We start from the raw sequence: 24,553 nt of genomic DNA, 5'->3' as shown, positions 1-24,553 counted from the left end.
GCGCCTGCCTGAAGGGTAAAAGCAAAGGGGGGCTGAGGGGGGGAGCAGACCCGCTACTCGGGCACGCACACGCCGGGGTAGGTCGGCGGTGGGAGATGGCTCCGCGGCCAGCTCGGGTCGCTCACGCAGACGGATCGATTTGCTGTTAAGTGGAGTTAGAAAAATAAAACGTAGGTGTAAGTTGCGGGGGTACGAAGGAGTCCCCCGCCCCCGGCCCCTTGCACATAAAGCAGCCGCGTCCCCCCGGGGCGGACATGAGGGTCACATCCTCTTCCCGCTCCTGGCCCGGCCGGGAAGGCAGGCACCGGGCTGCCCCGGGGCAGCGCGGGGAGAGGGGCACCGGCCTCGCCGGCCAGGGGCAGCCACCGCCCTCACTCCCCCTCCCCCGGGTGGCAGGTTTGCAGGGGTGGGAGGCGAGGGGAGGCCCCCAGCCGCTCGCAGGGCCGCGCTCCCTGCCTCCCCTTGTGACCCCCCTTCACCCCTGATCGTTCGCTGGCGGAGCATTGTCTCCAGACACAACAAACCCGGAACGGAGCGCTGGAGCAGGCAGAGCTCCAACGTTTTGACGGGTGGAAGAAAAACATCAACAGATACTTTGCAATTATTTAGTGATGGGGGCTAGGGGAGGCGGGCGGGGGAGAGGTCGGTTCGCTGCAGCACACGCTAATTGCAACCTTTGCTTTGCTAATGAGCTCGCACCGGTTCATTCCGCGCTCCGTCCCCCCCTCCCCGCGCCGTGGGTCGTGTCCCCCCCCGCCCGGCGGAGCGCGCTTGGGGGGCGGGGAACGGCGTCGGGAGAAAGCCGTAATTTTTCTGCAATTCGTTATTTCGGTTTTAAATCCATCCCATCCTTGAAAGGCGAGGTTAGAAGCGCTGGCCGCGAGCACTTTCATAAATCCTCGCTGAGGGAAAACGCCGAGCGGCTTCTCGCTGGCAGAGAGCAGGCGTGCGAGCGCCCGGCTCCTCCCGCCCGCAGCCCGCGCGGCCGCGCAGCCCCGGCCCCGGCCGGCTCCGCACCCCTGGCCCCGGGCGGCGTGCCCCTCCGACGGCTCGCAGCTGCAGACCCATTTCACACAATCGGAGCGGGGAAATATGTATCTATATACACACACACATATATACAGAAAAAGAGTTTCAGTAGAAGCATCAAAAACGCAGCGCGAATGTATTTATACTGGGCAATCTTGCAAGCACCGAGGTTGTTTAAACAATTCTCTTCTGCTTTGGACGATATTATCAGTACTTTTACATTATCGTTCAATGGAAAACATTCTTCTTTTTACTTATTTCAAATATTTATTTTAATTAAAAAAAAAAATTAAACTCGGCCGCTTAAATGTTCTGGCAAGTAAATAAATTCCAGGAACGGTGGGGGGAAACGGCTATAGCATTTCTTCTGAACCGAGCGCTTGCCTTCCGAGAGACGACGGCTGTAGCGATATGGCCTGTTTATTCATCGATTCATATAATATATAAATATCCTGAACTCATGAGTGTAATAATTTGATTTTTTTTCTACTAGAGGAAATTCGTCTATTTTAAGAGTTAATGGTTCTAAATGTGTTGGTTTTCCTGCATTCTCCCCAGAGGTGATGGGGGCTGGAAAAGGAGGGGGGATTCCAGTTTGGGGGTTTCATTGTTGTTGTTTTAATTCTGCTGAAGGCAGCCTAAAGCATCTGACCTGAATGTGGGGTAGGACACTGCATAACCAAGCCCCCTGACACCTAAAGGTCAGGTGAAAGTCTCTAGCAGGTAAGTCACGGGCCGGCTGCCTGCCCAGCTCACTTGCTCTCTGGCTCACAAATTGTTCCCTTTTGCCCACCCAAGTCGTTTCAAGCTGTGTTTATTTAGGGGGCAAAAAAATTGCCGACCACCCAATTCCCATTTAGCCGGAGAGCTTGTGAGCTCTCACCGGTAGCCCGAGCCGCCTTCCCCCCCACCCCAGTGCTTTTTAATAGCTCTTATTTTGCGGCACACGAATACCGAGCGAGGGGCAAATTACGGGCCTAGAAGGTCGCGGAGGTGCGCGCAACCGACGCGTTTGCTTGAGGGGCACGGGAGAAATCCCACACACACACACCTCCAACCACCGCGCCGCCTCAGCGGAGGGAGGGAGCGTTTGCCGGCTGCCTCCCCGGGCCGCGCAGCCCAAACCGCCGGCGGGCTGGCAAAGCAGGCGAGGCCGGGTCAAGACGAAAACGAGCTCCTCGAACCCCAGGGCCTTCCCTGCGGGGCTCTGCACCCGCCGCGGCCCCCCCGACGGCCCTGTGCCGCCGCACCGGCACCCACCGCCTGTCGGGTGTCCAGCAAATCCCACCCCGCAGCCGCTTCCCGAACCGCTGGACTCCAGCAGCGTCCCCACCAAAATAAACCCCAGGGGAGAGGGGTTAGTTGCAAGCGACACCGGGGGCCCCTGCTCCTGCCGGACCAGCCGGAGTGACCCTCGAGAGAACTGGGGGTAACTTCCTCGGCCCTCCAAGCAGGCCGTTCAGGACGTCTGCTTGCGAAATGAGGGGGTCCTGCCCTCCCCCCGCAAGTACCCGGCCGTTTGCTACCGCTGTCTGCCCTGCAGCCCCCGGGCTAGGACAAGGAGACCTGCCCATTGCCCCAGGTGCGTGTGTAAAGTTTTAAAGGGGTTGGGGGCAAGGGGGGGGGGGGTGTCGCAGGATTGCTGCAGCCCGGCCCCGTGGAGACTCCCCCGCGCAAGGAGCTGGCCCTCCCCCGCCGATACGGCTATTGTTTCGTTCAATTAGGCTCCGCTTGATAAAAAACAATCGCTCGTTAACCCTCGCCCTCCTCCCTCCCGGCTGGTGTGTTGTGAATGGCGACATCGTCTCCCTTGACCCCCGTCTCCTTTTCTGTCTTTCTGTCCCCTGAAAAATGATTCCGCGAGCTCTGATTGAATTTTATTCCTTCCTGACCTGGCCCGTTTTTATTGCATGGACACCATCAATCTTGACCTAACGCGACGTTTGTTTATTACTTTGGAAAGAAGCGAATGGCTTTATGAGCCCCAGCGTAATTAAACCAGGAGGGCTACGTTCACCGCGGCACCGCACCACCTTTGGGGCGGATTCACAACACAAGCCGCTGGGGAGGAAAGGAAAAACGAAAAAGAAAGAGGGGGAAAAAAAAAACCCAACCCACACGGGAAGGGTAAGTGGCATCCTCCCAGCTTGTGTCCGAGATGCCGGCGGATCGAAAACCATGCACGTCCGAGCGGAGCACCGAGCAGCTCCCTTTACGCCACACTCCAGGCCTGCTGGGTCGACGCGGAGCGCCTCTTGCGCAGCTTGCCGCGTAAACCTGCGCTCGCCCTCCGCGCTGCCCCGTCTGCGCGCCTGAGCGCGCCACCTGCGCCCCCGCGCCGCAACAGTCCGGCCTCGGGCACCCCGACGGCGCCCACCGCCGTGCTCCTCATCCCTCTCCCAAAAAAAACCCCCACCCGCGCATCTCAAAATGACGGGAGCACTTAGCCAACATACCCGGCCCCAACACAGGGAATCGGGGAAAAACAGACTGACCGCGCCGAGAGGGTTTAAATGACTTTACGAGCGAAATTAATTGAAAGCTAATATTCAATTAGAGGTTGCTGTTGAAATGGGCCATTTCGGGAAGAGGGTGGGGGAGCCCTCCTAGCAGTAGGCTCGGCAGCGCTCCCGCACTCACCTGCGCGCAGCCGAGCCATGTGCGCGCCTCGGCGCTGCACGCTTATGCCCACGCAACCTAGACGACGTGATGAAGACTGCGCAACGCTTCCTTACGCTCATCTTCACCCGGGAGCCCCCGAGCGGGCGCGACTGTGTGCTTCCCGCGCGGTGACCCCACGCTGCCTCCCCCAAAACCCGCAGCGGCCTTTGCGGGCGCCGTTTGAGACTCGCCCGCCACGCGCAAGCAAAGCCCCCCGGAGCCCTGAGCGAGGATTTAAGCTCGCCCCGCTCCAGCAGCGTGTTTTTGGGGAGCCGAGGGCCGAGGACAGCGTGCTGCCGGGGTACAGCCGGCTGGTCAATGCACTCCAACCCCAGGGTTACCGATAGCGTTACGAAGTTAAGCCTGACTATGAAAATATTCCCGTGCTAACTCTCCCGAACTTCGTGGCTTTCAGAAAGGGCCCCAGATACTGTCAAACGTCAATTTGGAAACATTCCCTTAACGTCTCCATCCACAACACAGTCGCACCACGTTCCCCATCTGACCTGGCCTGGGGAGGTAGGGGAGGGGTTTTTAATCCATGTCCTCTCAACTATTTGCAGGCACTTCTCCGCTATTTTTGGTTATGACCTTTGCAGAACATAATATGAACTGTAATAACTGCTTTAGGAAGAAATTCTGAGGAGGAAACGTAGAAGGGAGAATATTCCTCTTCTCCACGTTTTCCTCAGTTTAAGTGACAGATGAGCAAATACAAGTAAGAAACCACCCGAACCAGCTTAACGGAATGGTCCCTCAAATGAATTAAAAAAAAAAAAAAAAAAAAAAAAAGTGGTGTGTTTTTTTTTTTTCTCTAGATGAAAAGCAAAGCGGTAAGTTTTGAAAAAACTCAGCTTGAGCTACAAATACCACACAAAGCGCCGTGCTAACCTGGCATCTAATAGACCGCTCTGCAGGCAGGGCTGGGGCCGAGGGTCCCCGCCGGCTGTACGGCCACCACCAAAGACACCGAGGCCTTACGGGGGCCCCTTCCAGTTGCTGCCTGGCCGCAAGTCCCGCGCCCACCTCCGCCCAGGGTCGGACCGCATCTCCTTTGGCCTGAAGAAGGGCAGGCCCCGTTCTGCGGGGAGACAATCACAGGTCAGCCGGGACGCTCGGGGTTGCCTCCCGCTCTCAGGGGGAGGGAGGCACAAGAAGCTCCGTGCCCCGCTGCTCTGTCCCAGCCCGGGACGGTTTCTAGCAAGCCCGCCGGGCCTTTCCCGCCGCAGCACCGGCAGCACCGGCAGCAGCAGCGTCTCACGCCGGAGGCCCTGGTCCGGCGGAGCGTGGACCGGCGCGGCCGGCCGACCCACTTCCGCGCAGCGCCGCGCAGGGACCCCGCGGCTCCGGCCTCTGCGCGCCGGCCGGGCCGCCTCCCGCTGCCAAACCCGTGCGATTCGCTGCCTACCGGGGGCACCGCTAATGTTATTTTCGTTCTGAACAATTTCTGTGCGGAGGGGGAGATAATAATGATAATAATGATAATGATAATGATGATGATGATGATGATGATAATATTTTTTTTTTTTTTAAACCCAAGCTGAACACGCGTGTGCGGTGAGCCGGCCGGTCGCACTGAGAACCGGGAGATAACCTCCGCCGCGACCACGCACGTCACTGCAGGAAAGGGATCCCCGCCGAGGGCAGCGGGGCCCGGCACGACCTACCTGGCGGCCGAGCGGGACGTTTCCCTTTGCACCCCCCCGGCCTGCGAGCCGCCCTCCGGCCAGGCGAGCCCCCTTCACCCACCCCTTTTGGAGCCAGGGCCGCGGGGAGCGCAAGTTGCGCGGCCGCCCCCGCGGGGCCGGGGCCGCGGAGGGCAGCGGGCCGCCCCGGGGCATGAGCTGCGATGTTCAAAGCGGCACTTGTTCAAGCTCCGCACAGCCCCCCCCCACCTCCCCGAGTCGCGCAGCACCACTGACAACGCAACGGGTGATTAAACAAGCCGAGCTAACAAACAACTGCTTTCCCTCCTATTTATTTTCGCCACAAACTCCCTACCGCTGGAGAACCGCCGAGAAAACCCAAAATACAGGAAAGCCGGCGCCTGGTCACAACAAAAATAACAGGCAAATAGCACATGCAATCGCCTCTCTACTCTCTCCCGTCTTTACTATTTATTTTTATTTTAAAGACGGGGCGGGAGGCGGGAATGGCGTTACCATGCAGCCACCTCGCTGGCAAACCGGGGGCAGAGGGAGCTGCCGCCGCCGGGGCTCCCCTTCCCGGGGCGGGCGAGCCAAGGAGGGGGCGGCGAAAGCCCCGCCGGGCCCTGGGCCCGGCAAGCCCGGTCACGGGGAGCGGGGAGGCGGCAGCCGCCGGCTCTACTGCCCCCCGCTCGGTGCCGGAGAAGGACGGGGGGAGGGGGGGGCAGGGGGTGAGCCCCACCGGGAATAGGTAACGTTTTATTTCCCTTTCCTGGTGAAAAACGGGGAGCTGCGATGAAAACATGCCCCCCGCAGCGAAGGCGGCCAGCTTTGCTCGTCCTTCGCTTCAGCTTTACCACAACCGGACGATGGAACGTCTGAGTTTCTCTCACCCAACTTAGCAGACAAATAAATATAAATAAGGCCGGTCATCTCTGTAGAGGTACTAGCACGAAAAAGCCAAGACTGTGCGTTACTTAAAGAAATATCTTTTAAACCAACGTTATAAAACGACACCACACACCCCCCCACCCCCTCCCCCGGTTCATTCGATCTGCTGAAGGTGTTTTCTGAATATTAGATTATTGCTTTGGAGGGGAAGCGCAGCTCAAAAGCGAGGTAATAAGGTTTAACTGTAAATACCTTTGTATTTATTTACAGTGTAACCCTTAACAATGCAACAGCAATTACTGCTAAGTGTTGCCTTTAGATAAGAGATACCGATAGGAAACTGTATTATCTTGAAAGCAAACTTTAGGCCTTAAATATCTGAAATCAAATAATCTTCTTCCCAAGGCTGACTGACAAGGCAGATTCTTTTAAGTTAATGAATTTATTGCATTTTGGTGGTTATTTACAAAGGGGGAAGGTGATCCCCATTGCCCGTAGGTTCTTAATTGCAAATTGTTCAGAAGGTGAGATTCTTGATCTGACAAGACGTCAGTCTGTGCAGCACTCATCTGCTACCCTGGTAATTTTACCTTTTTTTTTTTTTTTTTTTTTTTTTTCCCCCCTGACTTAAGGAAAAAGGAAGCAGGAAAGGAGGCCCCCCCCCCCCAAAAAAAAAACCCAAAAAACCCACCAAACCAAAACCCGAACAACTATGTAAGAAAAAATCTCCCGCACAAACTCGTTCTAAAATTATTTCAGTCCGAGCAATTAGGGCACTTCCAAAAGACCGGTAATGTCCCTATAGGACAGGAGTAAAGCAGAGCTATAAAGGTGTAAGGGTCGACTGTACAAGCACCCTTTAATCCAACTACTTTTTTTTTTCCTAAAATAAAATAGTACTTAAAAATATATATATTACAGAAGCGGCTTCACGGATGTGATTGCGCGCATTGCTAGCAATTCTACACAGCAGTGATTTATATGCTTATATTTAAGAATATACGTACTACAGAATATCTGGCATCTACTATACACTGTGGAGTTTAGAAACATATGCAATGCGTGTACGAAGCTATAAATAAATACGTAATCCTTCTTTAAATATAGATACATATGTAAATCCTATATATAAATACATTTGAAATACACACACAGAGAACGATAGCTCGATATGTACACAGTTACACAAGGGCAGGAATCTAGTGGATGTACTTCTACCTTGGAGTTATCGCTCAATATATCCTTACATAGGCATATTATTTAAAAAGCCGTAATGTTGTCATACTACTGTGAATGGTCAAATGTTTCCAGGTCTTGCCCATTAATTGCTAAGAAAACGTGTTTGTTTATTTGCCAACTCAGAGCTGCCATGGGAAAGTATTTTTTTCCTAGCGGATAAGGCGAGCTGACTAAGTGGAACATATTGCAGAAGAGACTGAAAAGGGATTTTTCGACCTGGCAGTTCCTAAATGGTCTTTGGAATTTGTGCGGAGGGGAACGAGCTGTTCCAGCGACAAAGTTAGTTATGAAATCCCTTTTCCCTCTCTTTCTCTCTCTCTCTCTCTAAATGAAAGTATTAAAATATACAGACGTGTAAAGGATCATTCCAACTGAATGGTAATTTATTAATAAACAAACAATGCAATACCTTCAGAATATTTTCAACAAAAAAAAAAAAAAAAGGAAAAATATCGGTAGAATAAGATTAATACAGTTTCCCTTTTTATATATAGTGAAAAAATCAGCGTTTCAGTCAATTTTAACGTCACTTTTCCGGGAAGGGGGAAACACTTTCTGGCGTTTGGTCCGCAAGATCCAACTACAAATTAAAAATAAATTACTATGTCGCAATTTACATTTTAAAACAAGTCCTTGTAAAAGAGGGGGGGGGGGGGAAGGAAGCTGGTACTCTACGCTGGACTTTTCGCCCCCTTTTAAACACGGGGCGTGACAATACCTTAAGGGATGGGGAAGAGAGAGGGGTGGGGGACGGGACAAAGTATTTCTCGAAGCAATTTTTTTTTTTTAAAAAAAAAAAAACAACAAAACTTACGTGTTATTGGAGTAACACTGTCCTTTAACAAACCAAGACATGCTTTGGGGCTGTCTCTGTACAAAAGCTTTTCGCGTGCGCTCGCTTCCCTCCGCGGGCGCGGCGGGGGCCGGCGGCGCGGTGCTGCGCGGTGTCCCCGCGGCCTCCCCGCGGCGGGGCGCGCTCAGAACTTGCCGCAGTCGTAGACGAAGGCCCCGGAGGTGCGGTAGAGCGGCTGGCTGCCGGGGAAGGCCATCTGACAGCTGCCACCGCCCCCCGCCCCGCCGCCGCCCCCCGCCCCGCCGCCACCGCCGCCGGGGCCGCCGCCGCCGGGGCCGCCGCCGCCGGGCGAGGCGCTGAGGCCCAGCCGCGGCGCCTCGAAGACCTCCCGCGGGGCGGCGGCGAAGCCCTGCTGCGGCCCCGCGTAGCCCGCCGCGCCCGCCAGCGGGCCCAGCTCCCCCGCCGCCGCCGCCGCCGCCGCTGCCGCCGCCGCCGCCTGGTTGAGGTACCAGGAGGCCAGGCGGCCCTGGTGCGGGTGCGGGTGCGGGTGGTGCCCCTCCTGGTGGCCGCCCGCCGCGCCGCCCAGCCCGCCGTGCCCCAGCGCCCCGCCGCCGCCCCCCGCCCCGCCGCCGCCGCCGCCGCCGCCGCCACCGCCGCCGCCGCCGCCGCCCGCGGGCATGGCGTAGTCGGGCAGCGGGTCGTCGGCAGGGCTGGCAGCGGCGGCGGGGGGCAGGTGGCCGGGCCGGTCGGCGCCGCCCGCCGCCGCGTAGAGGCTCATGGCCTGCATGTTGCAGTGGTAGGTGCCGGCGGCGGCGCCGGCGGCCGCCTGGCCGCAGGGCGAGCCGTAGACGGAGCTGTGGCCCGGCGAGTAGCCGCCGAGGGAGAGGGCGGGCGGGATGCCGGTGCGCGGGGCGGCGGCGGCGGGGGCCAGGAGGCCGGCGCCCAGCTCGGCGGCGGCCTGCGGCGAGCCCCGCAGCGAGGTCATGATGTTGTCCACGCTGAAGCCCGGGCCGTGGTGGTGGGGCGGCGGCGGCGGGGGCGGCGGGGGGGGCGGCGGCGGCGGCGGCTCGGGGGCCTCCAGGCTGAGGGAGCGGCTGGAGGGGAGGGTGCTGCGGGGGCTGCCGCCGCTGGAGAGGCTGCTGCTGCTGTCGGGGCTCTCGATCTTGGGCACGGCGCCGAGCGGCGGCGCGGCGCCGGGGGGGGACACGGCCTGCGGCGGCGAGGCCGTGCCGTTCTCCGTCTTGATGTCCTGGATGCGGACGGGCGGCGGCGGCGGCGGCGCGGCGCTGCCCCCGGCGGGGCCGCCCTCGGGCTCGGCGGCGGCGGCGGCGGCGGGCGGCGGCGGGCGCGGCGGGGCATGGTCCTTGAGGTGCAGGCGGTCCTTCTCCTCCTTGTCCTTGACGGCGTCCTTCTTCTTGAAGCGGCGGCGGCGGCGGAGGAAGCTGCCGTTCTCGAACATGTTGTAGGAGTCGGGGTCGAGGGTCCAGTAGCTGCCCTTGCCGGGCTTCTTGTCGTCGCGGGGCACCTTGACGAAGCACTCGTTGAGGGAGAGGTTGTGGCGGATGCTGTTCTGCCAGCCCTGCTTGTTGTCCCGGTAGAAAGGGAACCGCTCCATGATGAACTGGTAGATCCCGTTCAAGGTGATCTTCTTATCGGGCGCGTTCTGGATGGCCATGGTGATGAGGGCGATGTAGCTGTAGGGCGGCTTCACCATATCCTTGGGCTGCGGCGGCGGCGTGTAGGGCCCGTAGGCGCGGGCCATGCCGGCCGGGTACTGCTCGTGGGCCGGGTGGGAGTACATGCTCATCGGGGCCGGCATGGCCGTGTAGCCCCCGCCGGCCGCCGCCGCAGCGGCGCGGTAGTAGCTCTGCTCTCCGCCGAGGTACGGCACCACTCCCAGGGAGTTGGGACTGGACACGGAGTAGCGAGCCTGCATGTCCTCCCGTCAGCTTTCCCCCACCCTCCCCGCCGGACCAAACAGCGCGTCCCTTCCCCCTCCACCCCTCCGCCGCTCCGCGGACCGAGCTGGACCGGGCGGCCGGGCAACCCCCACCCCCCCACCCCCCCGGCGGAGCGCGGAAAAAGGGAGGAAGAATAACGACGGCAGCGCCGAAAGTCTCCTCTTCTTCGCCCAGGAAAGCCCACCGGCAAGCTCCCGCACTCCACGCGGAGGGGAAAAAGAAAAAAAAAAAAAAAAAAAAAGTCAAAAAAGGGGGAAAAAAGGAGGGGGGTGAAAAAGGGGAAAAAACGTTTTTAAAAAGAAAACGGGGGAGGGAAAAAAAAAAGTAATCGCAGCGGAGAAAGCAACTTCCAAACGCAGAAAGAGTATTAAGAAAATAAAACCTTTGCAAAGAGGCTCCCACGCTCCCAGTTCCTTGTTCCACGGGGATCTGCAACAAGTTGTCTGCAAAGGAGGGACAAAAGTAGAGGGATGTGTTTTGTTGGCTTTTTTTAAGCGAGCAGAAGAAGAAAAAAATCCACCTTCCCGATCTCCCAGTGCAAAGTCTCCCTCTCTCTCTCCCTCTCGCTTTTTTTCAGTCTCTTTTTCAGTCGCAGGCTGCTTTGGGAAGCATCGGAAAAACTCCTGAACTTTTGAGCATCCGTCACCACGGCGAGAACTTTTTTACGCACTTAAGTTTTCTCCTTTTTTTTTTTTTCCTCCCTCTCCTCTCTCGGTCTCCTTTTTTTTTTTTTTTTCCTCTCTTTTTTTTTTCTTTTCCTCCTTTTGCAGGCGGCCCAGCTCCGCCCCGCTGAGTCGGGGCGGCCAATGAGGGCCGGGAGACACCCGGGGCTCTGAATGAGGAGGGAAAAAAAAAGGAGCGACCGAGAAAAAAAAAAAAAAAAAAAAGAGTAAAAAAAGAAGGAAAAAAAAAAATCCCTGCAGCAGCCCTGGGAGTTGCAGCTCTCGGGGACCGGCCACACACGCTCGCCGGCACACGCGGGCGCCTTGAGCGCCGCGGTGCCCCGGGCTCGCGCGGGCCGCCGCGCACCCGAGGGGACCCTCCCGCGTCCGCGCATTTTGCGCGCCGACCCGCGCGAACCCTACAGCCCCGCGCCTGCCCGCACACCCACCCGCGTCCTTAACGCGCGCGGTCACTCTCGCACACGCGCCCCGGGCACACGCGCGGCGTGGATGCCTGCACCGAGGGGGGTGTGTGTACACACTCCGATATGTATACGTTCCCCCGGTGCTCTTCCCACCCACGCGCGCACCTCGCGCTCCGCCACGCGTGTTTCTCCTTTTTTTTTTTTTATTATTGCTCGTGGGTCTGTGTTCTCCGCACGCTCCCGCCGAGCTCTAGCCTCCCCCTCCCCTCGGGTTGCCACCCGTGTCGGCGGGCGGGCCCCACGCCGGTGTGCCGGTTCGCTCCCTGCCCTCCCCGGGCAGCAGGCTCTGCCTCACCCCGGCCGCCTTCCACCCCCCACGCCCGCGGGGACGGAGGGGAGAGTGTAGGGGGGGTATGAGGGAGGAGGGGGGCGCGGGGTGGGATGCCCCTGCCCCGGCAGCACCACCCTGCCTGCAGCCAGCTGCCTGCCTGCCTGCCTGCCCCAACGCTTCCGAAGAGAGCGCATTCCTCCGGTTGACAGGGTTTTGACGAGTCCTCCAAAGCTCCTTGTTATTAATCAGCCACCAAGGGCTTTCCTCTCTCCGCCTGCAAACCCCGCGCCCGCTGCCTCTGCTGTTTATAAACACCGGGCGCATTTTTTTTTTTTTTTTTTTGTACGAGGTCTTTAGCTCGCTCCTCCAGGTGATCTTTCCAGACCTTGCGGGATGTGATACGGCAAGCGGGTCCTTGCTTTATTTATTTATTTATTTATTTATCGGAGACGGAGAGGGCATACTTTTGTTCCTAATCTGCTTCACAGTGAACTCCGTGGAATGTCAGGTGTGTCAAGAGAAAAAAGGAAAAAAAAAAAAAAGGAAAAAGAAAAAAGTTACAATAAAATGAATGTTCCTTAAACTGCTTGGCCGGTTCTGCTATGAAGATGTGATTTGCGTCGCTGTTGCCTTTGTCTAAATATCCGAAAGAATATTTGGGCTCTAATCAGAATAAGACTTTAACGGGAGCTCAAAGGGAGCCGAGCGTGGGCGCTTAGTTATTTATTTTTTAATTTTTCCTTTTAATTTGCTGTTATATTTTAAGAAAGAAGATTTTCTTTTTGTACTTTAAACACGGGGAGATTCGTAGGCGTATCCGCACAGTAATATTTTGCCAGTACTTCAGATATTCGAAATACAACCCAGTGCTCTTCATTCGCTCCGTAGCCTATACCTCTGAAACTTCATTGGCGTTAATAATAGATCAGTTGAAATGAACAAGCTGAAATCTATTTTAAGGGGTGGAATTTGTACGGGAAAGACCTGTGTATGTGTGTGTGTTTGTGAGATGAATTACCCACCCTGATCTTGTGACACTACAAATACGTCAAAAGCCCCTTTTGGCTTCACTGATTTCAAACCCCCTTTCCACACTTTTTACTGTGATCGATTGCTTTGGGGATCGTGTCTTTGGAGCGTGTTAAAGGCGCATCATTTGCCTGGTGGTATTTTAGCAGGTATGGCTTTTCCTCTGAAACATCAATCCGTTGGTTGTTAAAAAAAAAAAAAAAAAAAAAAAAAAAAAGTATTTTAAATGAGATGCAAGTAATGTGAAGGAGGTAATTTATATAGCCTAATATCTGCTCCTTTTCATATTCAAACATAACGGCTCTCCTTTTGGTAATAAATGTCAGTCCTTTAATGGTGAATACATTATCCCGTTTAGCCTGTTGTATTTCATCGTCTGGAATCTTTCACCTGCTCCTGCCTAATTACACGTTTTTCCCTTTCCTCCCACCACGGCAGAATTAATACATGTGCAAGCACTGGACTAGATGTCAATTCCAACACTTTATATTTTCAAAACCTCTTTCTTGCTTTGCTGAAAAGAAAAGAAAAGCAAAAGGGCATTTTAGCACGTTTCCATGCAGCCCAGGTCATCCGGTTTTCCCACGGTATTACCTGCCGTTAAAAACACTTTCCATGGGCTTCCCGCTCGCTCCCAGGCGCGGCCGTAACGTGCCGCTCCGAGAGCCGGACCCTTTACCGACTTTTTCATTTTATCTGGACGGTGTTTACGGTAGCGAAGCCGTTTCTCAGGCAGAGGCTGGAGTAACACCGAGAAGTTTCAGCACAGGGAAGGGGGGCCATTAATCCGCCGTGGTTTGCATCTAATATATTTTGCAATAGCCGCTCTGATGCTATAATTGCGAACTGACGCAACCAGCGTGTGTTAAGTTACATACCTCAAACCAGCAGGACTCTGGTCTCCCCAGTCGAGGCACAAAAGTCACCATTGTGTAGGCTCGCAGAGCGCTTTGGGGTTCGTGTGTGTGCGTGTTGGGGGGAAACAAAGTTTTTAGGGAGGCAAAAAGGTCAGGTTTGCCCCTGGTGCGTTTGGATGCCACCCAGGCGGGATCCCTGGCGCTCCCCCGCCCGCTCGCCCCACGGAGCTGCCTTTCCCCCCGCGCCCTGTTCTCCAGCCCGGCCTCCGGGCGGGAGAGACACATTTGAGGTGCAGCGCCCGGGGCTGCCGCAGAAACGAAGCCGGGGGCGGCAGCAGCCGTGGCCGCCGTGCCCCCCCCCCCCCGCCCTTCCCGGGCAGGACCCCCAGGCAGCGGGCACGGCCGCTGCCGCCTCCCCCCCGTCCCGGAGCCGGGCGAGGGGCGCCGGCAACGGGACGGGACGGGACGGGACGGGACGGGAGCCCCGACGGGCAGCCCCGGGCCGGGGGAGCCGCGCTTCTCCTGCAGCCCGCCGAGGCTTCGCGTGTGTGGCCATTTGCAACCTTATTTACGGAGATGTCAGAAAGAAAGATGACATCGGGGCGGTAGGCGGAGGGGCTACCATTTGACCTGGGCAAAGCCCAGGTGGACCCAAACGGTTCGCTGTGGGTTGTCCTCTTCTCTCCTTAACGACCTGGAGGTGAACTGCTTTCCAGCCCCGGGCTGTTTATGTTTAGACGTAGTCAGCGCTTCGCTTCTCTCCCTTTCTTTTGGCTCCAACATCACAGCAGTATCCCTGTAACTCCGAAACCAGCCACCCAGCCCGGCTCTTTGCATCTCAGGATGCAGCTTTCCATGTTCCTTAAACAGCGGGCGACACCGCAGGAGAAAACCGCTGACATCCTTTCGGGGGGGCAGGGAGGGAAGTGATCGTATCAAATCTGTGCTTCACCAGTAGAAGAATCTATTGTGCCGAAAGTCCCCCTTCTCTTTATAGCCGCTGGACATAGGTGACAGCCATCCCTCCCTCCTGTCCTTGCAGCCAGCATCTCAGCCTGTGCAATTAAGCCGAGCTCTAAATGCAAGGTCTGTTTGCGTGGCACTCAGTTAAGCAAACAGGCGTGATTGTTATTTTATTAACGTAGGTTAACAATTCCATAAATAAGCCGAGGTAGTTTTCCAATCCAGAGCGTCTTTTATCTTAAGACATAAATAACACAACTTAATACGAAAATGAGCGCTCCATTCCCTCTGGCATCTTCTAGGCTCTCGTTCTTGAATGAGAAATAAATTATCCTTTGCAGTAAACGCGGCAGCGGTCATCGGCTTCGTGTAATTCACAACAGAAATACCTTAATTTCACGTTCGGTATCTGAAAGCGAATTTTGCATTTCATTTACAAGGGAGAACCAAGACCACAGAGGGGTCGGAGCCCGCGCATTTCATCTTCCCACGATAATTATCGCGGTCATATATATAATTCGTCTCTGTGACACAGGTTGCGTCCCAGGGATGTCGCGGCACTAGGAATAAAAACAAAAAACAGGCTGTGGGAAACTACTTGTGTTATTTCTGCTATTCAGGTAGAGTACTATCACACACACATACACACACATAGAAACAAAAAACCGCAAGCGCGTAAGAAACCTTTAATTTGGTAGGTTCTCTAGCTTTGGCATCTCACAGTAAAATACTAACATCTGGGGGGCTGGGGGTGTTAAAAACTCACTCCTAAACCGACAAGAAGATAGCCAGACATGGATGATTTTTTTTTCCTTTTTCTTTTACTTTCCAAGGTCCCTTGTCCCTTTTGTGTTCCTTTTCCTCCCTTATTTCCTTCCTTTCTCTGGGAGGGGCAGCGAGGGCGGAGGGGGGCTGAATCCATGGGATTCTCTGGATTCATATAAATGAAAACACACACAGAGCAACGAAGCTGGGAGCATGAACCTTTGCAGCCCTGTCCTGCTCCATCTCCACCTATTGCCTTAGCAGACGGAGGAGAGAGAGACTTATTTGTGTAAAGGGTTTATTTACATTAGAATGAAGCGACAGTTCCCAGTCTGGGAAGTGATAAGTACTTGGCAAGTCATTAGGTAGCAGATAGAGATCAGCCCCTGGATACATTATTCCCTGCCTTTTGCATACTCGTTTTTTGAGGGCTGAAAGGTTTTTCGCGAGGGTGAGCGGCAGAGGTGGGGGTGAGGAGGGGGGTCGGGGAGGGTGGTTGGCAAAGGCCCACAGCCCTGCCGAGAGCCGCGACCGGCCGCTGCCCCGCTGCGGGCGGCCCTTGCTGGGGGGAAGGTCGAAAGGCCCCTGCGCTCCGCGGAGCGCTGCGCGGGGGGAGGCCGCCCCGCCCGGCCCTCAAACCGCCGGTGCCTGAGCGGGGCAGCGGATAAGCAAGAGACGCCGCAAAGCCGCTTCCCCCCAATTCTCCGGAGAAGGGGCGACGCTGCCCCCACCGCCCCGCCCCGCTCCGCACCTCTCCGCACCCGCGGCCGGCGGCCACCTGCGCGGAGTCCGGGCGCTGCGCGGGTCGCGGGCGCCCCCTCCCGGGCCGTCCGTGCCACTGCCCGCCGTTCCGCGCCGCTCCGCGGGTCGGGTCCCGCCCAGCACCGCGCCGCTCCGCAGGTCCCGCCGCCCGCAGCCTCCCCCCGGCCCCGCCGCGGAGCCGCCGCGCTCTCCCCTTGGCCACGCCGCGGGGGAAGAGGGACGTAAAAACCCACCCAACCCCTTCCCGCCGCCTTTCTGTTTGTTTGTTTTTGGGTTTTGCCGCCGGGGAGCTGCTGGGAGCGCGGCCGGGCCGTGCGGGTTTCGCGGGGCGCAGCCGGTTGTTGGAGGTGAGCGCTAGAGCAGTGCCAGCTCTATCGAGGCCACTATTTTCTTCGCTCTGCCAAGGAATGTCTTTATTGGTTGCCAGGTTTGCCAATAAAACTTGCGAATGAAAAAGTGTTGGTTTCCAGGAAAAGTACTTGTTTTTTAACCTCCCCCTTGCTGTCTAATTACTGATGTGTTCAACCTGCGAAGAACAGCTTCATAAAACTGTCTGGTAAATCGAGAGGCAGATGCTTTCGCACGGTTGTACAGTTACAGAGATGTGTAAATACACACACAGACACACACACGCACACAGGTTAATACATACACACAGCTAAATGCGTGCATGGTTTCCAGAGTTTTACAAGGCATTTATGGGTATTAAGTACAATCGCACCAAAGAACTAGTCTCCTTTAAGGCTCCTAGGAGCTATGGTAATACAAGTAATAAAACTTAGATATCTGCATATGCACTTTTATGAAGCCACAAATACTCTCTTTGCACAGTTATTTGCGTGTTGCTGGAAGTGACCCATTATAGTTGTTTACATACAGAAAACAATGTCTCGCTCTGCAAAAGTAAAGTATAATAAAAAGAGGTGAAAGAAGAGTTTAAAAAGTAGATGTCTCAAGATGTATCTGTTATTTTCCATAAAACACAGGGAATGCACAAAAGAGATGGATTTTTAAACGTGCCCTGTGTAGCAAACATATGGAACGTGCAGCTGCAGGAGCCCCATGGGCTGTGACCCCAGGCAAGCCCCTCTGTCTAGTAGGTCTTTGTCCTCAAAAGTAAGCAGTGTACCATTTAGAGGTAAAAGTAGTCATCATTCAGTTCCTCACTATGTTATCTCTGCAGTTTCCGATTCTTTCTCTCTCTCCTGCATCACAAGGCCACGTGCAGCACCCTTTCTGCAAATCTATAAACAGTCTGGTAGACATGGCTTGAAACAGAAAATTTGCACTGAAGCAGAAAAGAGCTTTGGCAGTGTATATTTCAGTGTCCCCTCAAACAGTGTCCCTTCTTTGGTCTCAAAGACCAAATAAAAGCAAAGCTCTCAGTCATTCTTTTTTATTCAGGTGGCATTAGCCCCCTTCGCTCGGCCGTTGCGTGTTGGCTGTGTGGCTCTGGCATAGCACCTGCCGCACTGCACAGCTCATGCCCCAGTTCCTGGCCCAGCGAGACCGGCTGGCCAACTGTGATGGCAACATGGCTAATGTTTGCAGGTGAGAATGGCACCAGCCAAGCCAAACAAGGTCGATTCCTCTGTTTTGCAAAGCAAAGAGATTGCAAGCTTGTATCAGGGCTAGATGATCAGTTTTGAGGCACTTCACTTGATAAATACAAATACAGGTCTTTTAAGGTGGCGTAGCATGAAGGAAAAGACATTTCATGCATTATTTTTAAAAATTATCTACGTTTTCTATTTAACTTGATAACCCCTAATATAGCGCCAGAGATTCTTAGCTGAGGTGTACGTTTAAAAATAATTGCACGTGTATCACTGTGGGGTATAAATGTGGTTGGTTGGTTAGATAGGCAGATATATAGCTTTTGTTTAATACACAGTTTTTGCTCTCAGGAGTTATGGATGCTGCAAACATTGAAACAGTAAGTTACAAACAGAACATTCGTGGGTAGGACACTTTGAGTTGTAGCTTCCCCCCGACTTGGATGGGCTTGCCAGGTAGCAGAAAACAGCATTTCACTATTCACTGAAGCCTGCTGGAGAGCTGTAGCATGCTCCCTGTGTGATGGGGAGGCCCATGAAGGTAGAAGGAGGGTTTGCATGGGATGGAGAATGAAGCTACCGTAACCGTCCCTGTGGCAAGAACACCCACAGAAACAGGTAATTTGCCCCTCCCACACCAACTAACAGCCAGAAGCAAAAAATGTTAAAGTAACTTACATCATCGTTTGCCTGTATCATTACTAAGGAGGAACTGAAAGCTGTTTTATGAGGAGCAGACAGACAAGACTAGCTTGAGCTTGAGACATAAAAAACCCAAACCACTAAGATACCTGAAGGCATCCCAATTAAGTGATATTACCATCCCGATCAAGATGCAGTCATTGTTAGTAAGCATCCCTGATTTTTAACAGAGATATTCCAATTAGGTAGATTTCCTGATTAGGTGCACTTAAATTAAGTGGAGAGAACAGTGTGGAGGAAATGTGGATGGCTTTTATAAGGGTCAGCTTCAGAGGGGGACTTTGTCACTTGCAACAGGGCGTAAGTGGAGTTCAGATCGCGTAGCCCAAAATCACAGCAATGCCCCTTTGCCCCACACTGAGCAACCATCTAACCTTGAAGGCATCCAGCTCTGGTGGGTGCCTCCGTCTTACCTGCGTGTTCCCCGGGCACCAGTAGCTCTGCTGCTGGGCATGCCTGCAACCGCCTGAGTCAGAGCATCTTGGCACCTGTTTTCAGCCTAAATCCCAATGGGATCCAAAAAGTAGGCAGAGTGGCGTCTAAGTACCTGCAGGGGCTGATCCAATAGATAACGTCTCGGGCTTTGGGATAAATTTGAAAGGAAGGTCCTTATCAGCTCTCCACCCGGTATCTCTGTATTTTACGGGTCTCAACTCTGGCCAGAGCCTCATGGTTTTTGGATGGAGTGACTCGAGGTGACATGGTTTTGGCAGTAGTCACATAGCTTTTTATGCCATTTCCTCTCTCCTTGTTACTCAGGCCTTCAGCTTGAAGGTCTAAAGCACAGGTTCTGGAGGAAAATAATGCAGACAGCAAGACTTTCAAACACTGGTCTTTTTGAAAGCCCTGAGCTGAACCTGCCAAGCGTGCTGAGTGAAGAAGCAGAGAAGGCTATTAGGCTTACCTCTAGCTGTGCTGTTCTTAATATTCACCATGGACACAGCTACAACTGAAACAACACTTCTGGTTAGAAGAGAGCTCTGTGGAAGGAGGTTGCAGTGGACAGGGATGGCTTTCCTGAGCCATGGGAAGGGCTTCGTGTCTCTCCATACATCTATTTCTTTCCAGAGGCTGGGCTTGTCTTGCATCTACACATTGAATAAGGGAAGGAATGTGAGCCCTCCACCACACCTCTAGCTTTCAACATTTGCCGAGCCTGTTTGTCTATTTTGGTTTGGTTTTTTTTTTTTTTTCCCCTATGACTTTTGAGATTGTAATCTCAGCAGGGTAGGGACTGCCTTCTGTTCTACATTTGTAGACTGTCTAGCTCCTGACTGTGCCCAGGATCTTGAGCTGATGTGCTAATAATGAATAAGCATAATTATCTTGGGGGATACTCTTCAAGGATTCATCTGGAACCGATTAGACTGGGGATAAAATAGATCATTTCCTTTGGAAGAGAAGGGCTTACGGTAACCACTTGATTAAAATGATCGCTCTCTGCAGAGGTGAACACAGGCATTGCATTCAGTGGAGTTCATCATGGATTTGCATAGACTGAATAGCACATCGTGTCCCTCTTTCTTCTAAATTTAGAGGAATGGCAGCAGCCGTCTAAACCTCTTTGAAGAAAAAGATGACACGGAGTTTTCTTGCTGACCTGCAGCAAAGGTGTGCTCTTGAGGTGTGCCTGTTTTTCAATTTGCCTACCCAGAGAAATTCCAAATGTAGTAGTTTCATGCAGTTATTTAGTCTCAGAGGTCTCTTGTGTGTGTATCATCCTGACCTTGCATGGCTGTGTGACATGCAATAAATCAGTCCAGAAATCCATGTTTACATTCATGCTTGAAATTCATGTTGGAATTTCTTCTTCTTCCTTTTTTTTTTTCTTTTAATTTTTCTTTTCATATTCTTCTTTCCCTTTCAAATGAGGCCAGATCCTCAAGCCATTAAGGTGAATTGCATCAGCTGTGGCTCTGGCTTGGTGAAATTAAAGGCAAGCACCTGTGCCAGCTCAGCACCACCATCGTGAATGAACTCACAGAAGTTAAGTCACTAGAGAGTAAGCAAGACTAGAGTTTGGATGATGCTGCTAGATTTCATGTATATATGTTATGTACCAGGTAGCACCATGGGGTGGTGGCAGGGAAAACAGCTGCTTTGGGCAGCTTCAGCATTAAGCTTGGTTCCTTACTCTGCTCAGTTTGAAAACTGTCCGTCACAAAGTGCAGTGTGCAATGGTGGCATAGGTTTGGCTTTTTCTGCAGAGTTAAGTATGCTTATTAACTCTTCAGAATAATGTTATCTCTTCCAGTGCATTTTCCACTGAAGTGAATGGAAATGTTCCCATTGACTTTAAAACACAATTTCCTCCACCTCCTTCTTAAAAGACTTAATCAAGCATGTTTAGTAGAAACCTATGAGAGCTGTCTAATGACTGGCTCACTTTGCCCAGGGAAAAATGTAACTATAAACTGAAACACGATGCTGAAAACTAAGTTTAGTAGAAAGTGTTTAGTCTAGTGCTAGATGAATGATGGAAGCTTGTATTTGTGAATAATTTATTTGACAATTGGTGGGAAATAAAATGACCGAGTAAGTTCTTTGCTCGTTTTTCCTTGCCTGTCTACAAAACTGGCTGAACAATGCACAAACAAATGGCTAATATTTATTCAGGAGCAAAGAGGTCAGCTTTTGTTAAAAGTGTTTTTAGCAGTGACTTGGACTAGCACCAGATTAGCTTAATTTTCTTGTGTCATAGTAAACAAAGGAAGTTTTTCCAGTATTTACCGAATTCACTGCGAATTTGCATCTCACCAGCAACACTTATATTCTGTTGCAAATCCTGTGTTGTGAGGACTCTGCAGATACTGAAGCTTGGCTTTCATGCCCGCAGCCAACTTCCCAAGACTTTAGAAACCTCAGTGAGTTTCACTTTATAGCCCATACAGGGGGTGCTGCCCACCTTCAGCTCCTTCTGAAAGGGGGCTCTTCAAAGTCGTGTGCAGCATTGTAAATAGCAGCTAAGTACTGGGCTGAATGAGCAGAGGATCCACTGCTAAAGAGAAAATGTGTTTCATGGTCAGGAAGGCTGCCATCTCCATATATGATGATGCGAATAGTTGCTGATTGCCAGACAGAAGCTGCTTATTAGTTATTTTTTCCTCTTGGTGAAAGAGGAAATACAGACAGCGGAGTCTCTAAAGAGCTGTCTTTATTAGCTTGACCTCACAGCAGTACAGAGGTGTTTTGCTTGGGGACAAAATCCACATTTTGCCTTGCAATTTTGTGAGCTTGTCTGCATCACCTCCTACGCTTCCTCCTACAGCCTTTCCCTTCCCCTATGACACACCCAGCCTTCTTTCTTGCTAGTCCTTCATCCTCTGCTACCTTTCTACCTTCTCCCATGCCACTAAATGAGCTTAAAAATGTTCTAAATTAATATATATTTTTAATACTTTTCTGTCCTCACCCATTCAGAAAGACTACAGACAAATCTATTTCCTGTGCAAAACACTGAAGGTATGAGAGCATGCCTTTTTCCACAAATGACCTCTCTGATCCCAAATTCAGTGCTATTCTGTTAGTAGGTTTCTGATTAAGACAAGGGCTGCTGCGGGGGCTGGAACATGACTGTGGATTTGCACCATGGGTTCCCAGAGAGGTGTCGAGTACCTTCAAGCCCTGTGGGAGACAGGGGAAGCTGTAGGTACTTGAACATCTCTTGAACTGGGTGCTGTCAGCATGGTGCCTGCCCACAGCCCCTTCATAAGCAATCTGCTGCAGCTGATGCCTGCACTTACACTTATCCTCTTTGAGAGGGTAAGTTTTCAGGTGCTTTCTTCACTTCAATATTTTCTACTCAGGTGGGAACAGGCCACCCTTTTGGTGGCTTTACCTCTTCAGGACTGCCTCTGTGTGTGGGAGTGCAGAAAGGGGAGGCAAGGTGGGTCCTTCTAAGTGATGGTCACCTGTTCCTGCAGGAGTTGTGTTTCCCAGGCTTTCTTAGTTCCCATTTGTTCCCAAAAGCTGCCTGACAGCATGAACGAGATGGGTCATAGCATCATTTCTTCTTGGAGTGTGGGATCTACTTGCCCACTCATGCAGAGAGGCTCAAAGCCAGTCAGGGCTGTTGCAGAACAAGGGAGGGAGGGTATGAGACATGGAAACAGCAGGTCATAGGATTTCTTTTCAACCTTAGCTCAGGCGAGCTCCCAGTGCATGTAGAGAAGCACTGGCTGATTAAATGGTCCACCCCTTGGCTGTACGTGCTGTGTCACAGAACCCAGAGGTGCATAGAAATGCACTTAACTCCATGCCACAAACTGAAGCGGTCACTGATGGCTTTGTCCTCAGACATGACCCAAATTCAGAACAGTCTTGTTTGTGCTTGACTACAGAAAGCCAGCTAGGTGCCAGCCCAGCTCCTGGCATAATTTGAAGCAGTTGCTGGTGGCAAGAAACTATATGCTGCTCTCACAAGCTCCTACTCCCACCTGTTTCTGAGAATAGAGTAAACCCAGGGGCTTTTACTCCAGCTGCTCCTCCTGGCCCTGTGGGCTCAGTGGTGTCAGTGCCAGACAGACACTGCAGAGGAATAGTGCAATGAAACCGCGTTCAGGCTCAGGCCTTTTTGCAGTGCTGGAAGGTTAGGTGGTGTCCTTAATAGAAAGAAGAGCCCAAACCCCTGGCTGCCCTGGCCTTATTCAGGGAGAGCTCTCTCCTAAAGCTCAGAGTGAGAGCTGAATAAAACAGAAACATGGACTTCAGGATTTGATGCTTGTGGGGCTGCTCCTAAGTTGTTTGTTTGAGCTGAGTTCTCAGGTGAGTGTGTTTCCTGCTGCGTGCTGCTTGTAGGATCAAGCCCTGGTAAGCTGCTAAGAATCCTCCTGGAGCCAGAGGCAGCTCGGGGTAATCAGCACGTATAGGCATAAGCTCTGACGGTGGAAGCCTGGTAAGGAGAGCACAGTTTAATTTCACTGTGGTATGCAGCACTCCAAGAAAACTCCCAGACTCGGTCCTTTTCCTTCAAGCGCAACCCCTTATCAAGGTCCTTGGCAGCAATTCACTGACAAAAAGGAGCAGCTGTCATGGTATTCCCACATACAAACACGGAAAAACAACCCCTCCCTACTTTCAGTGCAGCAATGTTATGTAGTAAGAATAATTACAATATTTAACACTTGTATCTGCACTTTTAATCTTCAAAGCACTTAACAAGCACTAGCTACAGGTAATTGTAGCTGCAGAGTGATGTGGCCATTTGCAAAAAAGAGGAGAATTGTGTGCATGACTGCTTCAGTGGTCCTGTGCAGGGTGGGCACAGTGCAAATTAGGACTGTAAAGACTCAATGACATGGACTCTCTTGGCTGCCAGGGTTGATTTTTCCTATCACTGGTTGCTGCCCTCCTGCTGGAGGTTGCTGACTTCTCAGGTATGTTGGTGGAATTGCTTGCCTTATGGTTTCCCAACCCATCTCAGTCCCAATGAACTTGGTTAAGAAAGACATATATGGCAAGCCACGTTAGCTGACCTGGCTTGTTTTGACTGGAATGGATGAGGGAGGGCTCGGACGAGCAGCTCAGCTGACAGACCTGGGAAAGTGGTAACTCCTGGCAGATGGGCAGAAAATAAGGTGACTGTGGAGAGTCTTGTAGGAGGGCTGTAGGAGGCTGGCAACTGTGGCAGCTGGCACAGGAGGTGTGTGTCCGACAAAGAGAGATGAGTCCATGCTGTTTCCTCCTCCTTTGGTTTGTCTTGGTACGAAGGAACTTGGTATGGAAAGCCTCACTGTAAAAGGCATTACTTGTTTCTTTAGCCTTCTTGCTGTATCCGTGTGGCTCTTGACTCACACTGGAAAACTAGAAGGGGTAGTGGAGAAATTGGTGCTGCTTTTAATGTTTTTGCTTTCGGATGTTTTGGTTTTGTTTTTTTTTTCATTTGTGGGGTTTTGGGTTTTTGTTTTTTTTTTTTTTTGTGAGGAAGAAGGACAAAAGACAGCTCTTCGGTCTTTTGTGAGGAGGTCATAAGACCTACCATCAATCCTACCATTTTTATGGCCATCCGTTATTGCCTCGATCTGCAAAATTGACCATTTGCTCTTGCCACATTGCTCCTGCATTCTCTCTTGTTTTGCTTTCTAACCAAGTCTGCTCTTCCAAAAGTACTCAGGTAAAGCCTCTGTTCTTGCTTAGAGTAGGAAAATGAGATTAGTGGATGTGAAATGCAGCTCCACAGGGTACCAGCTGCCAGCACCTGGGAAGCTAGAGCATAGCCATACACAGGGCATCCTAACCATCCAGTTCAACTCCTTGCCTTCACAGGCAAAAAGGCTTTATAT

At 52.7% G+C, this 24,553-nt stretch overlaps 1 protein-coding gene and 1 long non-coding RNA gene across 4 annotated transcripts; one reads left to right on the top strand and one right to left on the bottom strand.

The window, feature by feature from the left end:
- Positions 1–3,907: 3,907 nt before the first annotated feature.
- Positions 3,908–5,651, top strand: LOC141953949 (uncharacterized). The gene is made up of 2 exons (XR_012632051.1): positions 3,908–4,791; positions 5,231–5,651. It is a non-coding gene; the product is annotated as an uncharacterized LOC141953949 (long non-coding RNA).
- A 526-nt stretch (positions 5,652–6,177) lies between these two features.
- FOXC1 (forkhead box C1) lies at positions 6,178–12,165 on the bottom strand. Of its 3 annotated transcripts, none has more exons than XR_012632050.1 (2): positions 8,281–12,165; positions 6,178–6,282 (listed from the first exon to the last, which is right to left on the bottom strand). XR_012632050.1 is itself a non-coding variant. In XM_074892898.1 (2 exons), the coding sequence occupies exon 2, from the start codon at positions 10,193–10,195 to the stop codon at positions 8,444–8,446; it is 1,752 nt and encodes a 583-aa protein (XP_074748999.1). In that variant the 5' UTR covers positions 10,196–10,663; positions 10,741–12,165; the 3' UTR covers positions 7,829–8,443. The 3 variants fall into 3 exon arrangements, 1 of the variants encoding a protein (XP_074748999.1); XR_012632049.1 differs by lacking the exon at positions 6,178–6,282 and adding an exon at positions 7,829–8,046; XM_074892898.1 differs by lacking the exon at positions 6,178–6,282 and having other exon boundaries at positions 7,829–10,663; positions 10,741–12,165.
- Positions 12,166–24,553: the final 12,388 nt, after the last annotated feature.

Source organism: Strix uralensis, chromosome 1, assembly GCF_047716275.1.
Source record: "Strix uralensis isolate ZFMK-TIS-50842 chromosome 1, bStrUra1, whole genome shotgun sequence".
Classification (NCBI taxonomy): Eukaryota; Metazoa; Chordata; class Aves; order Strigiformes; family Strigidae; genus Strix; species Strix uralensis.
This window is presented reverse-complemented; position numbering and strand designations above follow the sequence as displayed.

Excerpts from the sequence above, each read along its gene's own strand:
- FOXC1 (XM_074892898.1), bottom strand. The coding sequence starts at position 10,195 with ATGCAGGCTCGCTACTCCGTGTCCAGTCCCAACTCCCTGGGAGTGGTG.